We start from the raw sequence: 6,814 nt of genomic DNA on the forward strand, positions 1-6,814 counted from the left end.
GCATCTCAAGCAAGGGATAAATGCTTGTAAGAACAGAGCTGCAGTTGTTGACTGCAGGTGAATTTTACAGAATCAGATGAATATTCACCTCCAAAAGAATAGAATATGAAGCAAGTCTGTGAAGAACAAGAAATACACCTTGGAATTCAGAAAGTACCAGCATAAAATAAAAAAATGTTTAAAAATTTAGTTAAATCAGGCCTTGCATGGGAATTTAAATTAAAAATGAGAGTTTTTTGATCATATAAATGAAGGAAGAAAATCGTGGACTGCTCTGTAGTGAGGTAAGGTTTATGGAAAATCTCAGACTGTCCCAAAGCCAAGGGGTTGCCTTGTCCCACCAGACTTTCAGGAAACCAAAGCAGCCACTCTGTGAAACGGACTCTTCCAGCTTCATAGGTGTTACAGATCTCTGGTTCACGACTACACTACTAAGTGTATTTCATGTCACAAACTGTGTCTGTGTTCCAGGGAAAAATGTCAGTGGTTTTTCTTTCAACCTTATTTGGATCCGTAGCCTTTCCAAGCTGCTGTGAAGTAGGTATGAGGGACAACTCATTGAACCATATTCCTATGGGATGGCTGCTGGGCAGGCATCTCCTCCAGGCTGGGGGAGATGATGCCTTTCCTTGGAGCTGTGCCTCTGCTCCAGGAGAGATGGGTTTCAGAGACTGAAGGATGGAGTGAGTAGCAGACTGCAGCATGAAGCTGAGGATCTCTGTCTTGTGCAGAGAGGCCAAAATACTGCGTTGAGGATCAGGTACAGGCAGGCTTCCCAGGGAAAGAGGACTTGCCTAAGGACCAGTATATTGCCTTTCAGACACGGAGTTGGCTGGAAAAAAGAACTTGCCCTTGAGCATGCCTTCAAGGATCGGTAGGAGGAAGTTACATCCTATGTACATATACACACATATATAGAACAAGAAATATTTTTTATTTCTGTCTATGTGGTTTAGCCACTGTTTTTTATTTTAAAAGTTTTAAATTTTAATTCAAATGATACTTGCCTTTTTTGAGTTTAAAAGCTTTCATTCTTTTGAGGGGACCTGACTGTAGGAGGCATTTTAGACAAAACCACCATGGAGTGCATGTGTCAGGGGAGGCATAAGTGAATCAGTGATTCCCAGTACTGCTATAGGCTTCACTATCTAGGAGTATAAAGGAACCACATTTTTGTGGCAAAGGATAACTCTCTTTCAAGAGACCAACTGGTAGAATTGGAAGACTAAGAGGATTTTGAGCACAGAAACCCTGCTTTAGGTTCTGAAGTGTCTCTTCTTCCTGTCCCTTCACGGTTTCAGGAACTAGTGGACCTGAAAATTTGTTTGATTTTTGCAGTTTTACCAGCTGGTCTAATACAAACGTAGTATTATCTTTACATTACTCAAATAAGAAGGGCTTTGCTCTGTGACTCAGAATTATATCTTATGCAAGATACAAACGCGACCTTGCACTCGAATGAAGTCATGTGGCCTTTTTACGCAACAGCCACGCTCGTACAAATGAGATGCTGCCATTTCGGTTAATTCTATGTAACACAATGATGCGGCATGTATCGTGAGGGAGAGCTGTCCTGGCCAGCAGCCACACTAAGCTCTTTTTCCAACTCAAGTTTTCATCAGCTCACTGAGTCCACAAAGCTGCTGAAAGACCCTGTTGAAATGACAGGGATTCAATTAAAGCTGTGACGTATAGCTAACTGAAAGGGTTTTTTTGTTTTTGTTTTTGTTTTTGTTTTTGTTTTTTTAACTGAATGCTCAGTTGCCCTGCTTTGAGATAAAAGGATTGCGCTTCCTGAGGACAGATGCAGAACAGCTCTTAACAGAAGTGAAATCCTGTATGAGCTGAGCCTTTGCCTCAAGCCTGCTAATGGGAAGGAAAGAAAGGAAGAAGGAAAGGAGAGAAATGTGCTGAGCCTCTTTGTCTGACAAACCCAGACGGGAGCAGCAAAGCATGAAAGGCAAAGATTAGGCTGGAAGTACAGAAATCCATGGAGGAGCATGGTGACTGTGTGCATCACCACCAAACCCTTCTACAGCTCCCCTGGGGGGGTGGCCCCCACGTTTGGCAACTGTCACAATGGCAGCAACAACACAGACGAGAGTGCGGGGGGAGAGGCAGCCTGAAACGAGTGGTGGAGGGGAAAGCTTTCTAAAGAATAAAAAAAGCTAATGGGGAAAAGCACTGGCATCTTTCCTAGAAAATATATTACATTTATTACATTGCTTAACAGACACAGTCCCATTAATAGAATGAATTTAATTGACTGTTTTACTTAAAAAGAGTAATGGGCATTAATTGTGAATGTTAAATGGCAGGGAGTTTATTTGGGGGCTTAAAGTAATTCCTAAAAGCCAGGCGCAGGTTTATGTTTGGTTTGATTTATGTATGGAAATGGGGAGTCAACTTTGACACTGGCATATGTCACTGTGTGGCTGAAATGGCATTATTGTACTCAAAGATTTCACAGGTCACAAAACAGAGAATAATTTAGACTCAAGTTAAGGGTAACTCAAACAAAGGGCTTTACACGCTTCGACAAGATCAGAAAATTTAATTGGGTAAAGCAGAAAATTGAGCTAACAGATTATAAACAATCCTTTAGCAATGCTATATTTCAAATTTCCTGACTGTTTTCATAATATAGGAAATGCATCAATTAACAGGGGGTGAGTCAGCTTCTCCTCTCAGCTAATGGAGTGTGCTGGGATGGAGAAGGGTTGGGGGGGGGGATAATTAATTTTGTTTCTGTGATATATTTTAAGGTCTCTACTGGAAAACATTGCTAAGTACAATTAGTGATTTTAAAAGGAAAGAGAGAGGTGAAAATGGAGGGAAGGAAAGATCCCAAATGCTTTAATAGCAGTATGGAAAGTTTAAGAAAACAAGCTCAGAGTCTGTTTTCCTTGCAGTGGTGGGGGGACCGTGCCAGGTGGCTTCCCCCAGGCTTTGAGGACTGGATGTTCACAGCTCTGTGGGACACTTACAGACAAGCCAACATGAGACTGACTAATGAGACTGTTAGCAAACATTGCTCTATATTGAATTTATTTTCATAGAATTTTCATTATTGTTAGCTTTATGTAAAATTGGGCAACTGAGTTACTGGGAAACAGTTTGGAGGCATCTTATGCTTGAGTTGAGCTTTGTCTCAGCCAAGAGTCAAAACAAATGGAAGGGATGATGATGTCCTGCCTGTTTTTACACTCAGTAATAAAGATGGGAGAAGGTGACATGTCAACAGCCCAAATATACCACTGGTCCTGCTTTCCTGCAAGATTTATGTGTAGTCCTGTAACAGGATTATGAGAGGCTTCTCTGATGGCTTATGATTGTTTTGAATTTAGTTGGTCTCAACTGTTAGAATAGCTTTCAGACAGTTTACACTGGACATTTTGAAAGGTTAGATTTAACTGCTTATTTATGCAAAGCCATAAATAGTTGGAGAACATAATGAAACCATTTTAACAGTTTTCTTATCTATTCATTTTCTGAAGTAAGCTAATTCTTTGCAGTAATTTTAGCACAACAGAGTCAAATGCAAATGGTGGAAAATTGTCCAGAAGAGAATATAACTAGTGATTTGTAAGATTTGGATCTGTAAGATAAATTTTATAACTCTTTGATCTCTTTTACCTGATACCATGCCTTTATAGCATAGTTGCTGGAAGTGTTTTAACTGAGACTGCTTTAAAAGGACATGTTCTTCATGATGTGTTCAGTGACATTTCTCCTTTGCCTAATTAACAGTGAACGTTAACTCTTTTGGCAGTGCATAGCCAAGCTACTCTGGGAAAGTGGGCTGATTTTGGTCCTACTTCATATCAAACGTTATTCTTTATTTGAACTCTGATTGAAGAACCCCAGGCCAAGTTCTTATTTATGGCAGTTTAAATAAGAATAAAATAAAAACCCAGTAAAGAACCAATTATATTGACTTGTAGGAACATTGTTGATCCAGTATTGTTAAAGATGCGATCTCCAAAGATGCTAAGCATAGGCAGCTCCCATTGACATCCTGAAAGCTGCAAGCGATTGCTTTGCATGGGACCATTAGGGTTGGCAAGACATTAGGGTTGGCAAGATGTGGGCCTGGACCCGCTCTTTCTTGAAGGAAATAGGAAGTCTTTTGCTTTCTAGAGCCTTTCTTACATTTAATCATTTCAATCATTGACCCATGATTTCACTTACCTATGGACAAATGTCTTGAGACTGTATTCCTGTGGTCAAAGCCCTATAGGTCTCACATCTATTAAAAGAGCTCTGCAGTAAGTGATCTCATATATTTAGGGAAGGGGAAAAAATAGTAGAAAAACGGCAAGGATAGAAATCTGGATTAGGCTATCAGGTTTTGGAATGGAGAAGAAGGTTTTATTCTCATCTCCACAAACAGATCCCCACTGCACTTCAGGTTCTGCATGACATCTGAAGATGGGATGGGAGATGTTTTGAATGTGGTTAAAATCCTGCAAAAACTGCAGTTCATTCTACTGTTGGACTTACTTGGCAGAAACCTGAAAAATCAGACTACTCAAATGACACGTTCTCTCCGCACATAATATTGTTCAAAATATCTTCATTTCCTGCACTCATTTCTTGATCAAAAACCTCCTGAAATTTTGGTGATTCTGTTTAAACAACTGACCCTTGTTGTGTCCAAGATATACCAGTGCTGGAAGCTTGCACCTCAGCCAAATTGTGGATGAGGATCCCTCAGCCATCTCCAGAGACAGTCAATGCACCCCAGAGTCTGATCCCAGGCCCATGCAACTCATGCTCGTTAGCTCAGTGAGCCCTGGATGAGGTCTAAGGGTATCCATGACCAACAAATCCTGATGAACGCTAGCACTTTGACATCTGTGAAGATCCCTGTCGTTTGCCATGTTTTCCTTGCTTTCTAAGATTGCCATGCACTTTGTTACAACCATTAATGAGTGATTTCAGGCAAGTCACTTCTTGAGCATTTCATGTAGGAAGTGAAAAATAAATGTTTCATTAGACTAAAGATTTTGAATCAGAAAATTACATACTGACTGCCCAAGGTCACTTCTGATGTACATACAGCATTGCTGAGGTGAATAGCCTTCAACATTTTTATTTATCCGTTTGTGAGGATGATTCAGTTTTCTGCTCTGTGTCTCAAAGTCATGTAACCCCAGATTTGCCATATCCAAGGATTCGAAAACCAAGATGGGCTCAAAAATCGTGGGATCTGATAAAAGCATCCCTCAGTGGGTTCTTTCCACTTGTTCTCTGCAATGTGGGATTTTATTAAATTCATTTTCGGTTCACGTTCTTAGAGGGAAAACACCTCCAGGGCTCTTTTCCTGATCTTTGTCTCTTGCATCATTTGACCTCCTTTCCCTTTCTCTGGCATGCTGTTTCAGGAATGGGAAGGAAAAACAATAAATGAGATTAGGACATGAGAACAAGAAGTGAAGAACACAAAACCTTCTCTGAGCGGCCGAACGTGTCCATCTCCCTTTTCCCAGTCAGGTCCAATGAAAATGGTACCATCAATTCCTTTGCCATCTGCTGAGATGGGAGAGCAGCCAGCCTCACTCTCTTCATCAGAAGGCAGGAAAAGTGCTAATTGCTCTGAAATAGCAGCATGGTCAGACTCATCCTGTCAAAGGTCAAACCCCTGCTATATACTGTTATCTGTATGTGAATAAGACCACAGATCTAGGCAAATAAACATCTTTTTCCTGATACAGCTTATCCACTTTGAGCATAGGATTCTAATTTGAGTAACTGAGTACAAGGATCATTAGCAATCATGCCAGTGATAGTATATTTATTCAAATTAAGTCATATGTGAGTAATCTGTGGATTATTTCTTTTTAGCCAACACAGGTGAGAGTCAATTAGCAGCTCATTTTAGACTACTCTAAAAGAGAGAAAGATATTCTAGAGGCTGTTCCTGCTTTACATGTTAAGAAGGCCCTGGGCTTCCATGAAGAATGTTTTAATGTGTTTCAGAAAACTCATTTCCTCTTTTTGCTGCTCAGTTATGGAAGAAAAGGTTTTGATCTAGTTGCTCTCCTACCTTCTTTTTCTCTCCACTCATCCTGTGCCTTTTGGGTTGGATGTGTGTCCTCCACACCAGAGGTAAAGAGTCCTAGCACAGCTTGTTGCAGGCAATGGACACTGTTAAGTTTACAGCCATTTGGTTCCCTGGATGTGGAAGTTGCTTGGGTTGATTTATAACCCTTAGTGATAATTTTTTGGGTAATGCTACAGCTGCTCACTAGTGAAATCCCTGCATGTGAACTCCTGTGAGACTCTTCCGAGTAATTTTGCTCCGCATATTTTACTGCTCCTCTGGCAAAGGGGTACAGGGACCGTGGGCAGAGAGGTACCACAGCTGGATGCCGAAGCTGGCTGATGTATGAACTCCAGGTAGGGTCCTTTCCAAAACAGGTTCCAGTTTGCAACAGGACTGTGTGATGGTGATCTCCTTCTTATCAAATGAGCCCTTTGTACCTGACTTTTGTACTGACCACCTCCATCCAGGTGTGCAGCCCGCTTGCCCTGGGTTTGCTGCGCCATGCTGGCCCACGATGTCTGCATGGACCAACAGCCTTGTACTGGGGGCTGCGTAGCACTGTTTGGAGGGGTCTTTGAGAGCAGCACCTGACATTTTCCAGGCCCTACAAGTGGCAAGAAACCCTGGTCCCTGGGTGCACCTCCCAAGGGAGGGCAAATGTAGTAGTCAGTGCCAACCTTGCACACTAGTCCGTTCTCTTCTGAAGGGTCTCCCTTCTGCTTCCTTGATACCTTCCCCTGTCAGATCCATCTGCTTTGCTGAGGG

At 41.6% G+C, this 6,814-nt stretch overlaps 1 protein-coding gene across 1 annotated transcript in view; it reads right to left on the reverse strand.

The window, feature by feature from the left end:
* LOC104633913 (uncharacterized) overlaps window positions 1–6,552 on the reverse strand; it is a 94,399-nt gene extending 87,847 nt beyond the window's left edge. Inside the window, 1 exon segment of the mRNA XM_075773607.1 lies at window positions 6,487–6,552. Within this exon segment, the coding sequence (XP_075629722.1) occupies window positions 6,487–6,552 (66 nt within the window).
* Window positions 6,553–6,814: the final 262 nt, after the last annotated feature.

Source organism: Balearica regulorum, chromosome 1 (assembly GCF_011004875.1).
Source record: "Balearica regulorum gibbericeps isolate bBalReg1 chromosome 1, bBalReg1.pri, whole genome shotgun sequence".
NCBI classification, from domain to species: domain Eukaryota; kingdom Metazoa; phylum Chordata; class Aves; order Gruiformes; family Gruidae; genus Balearica; species Balearica regulorum.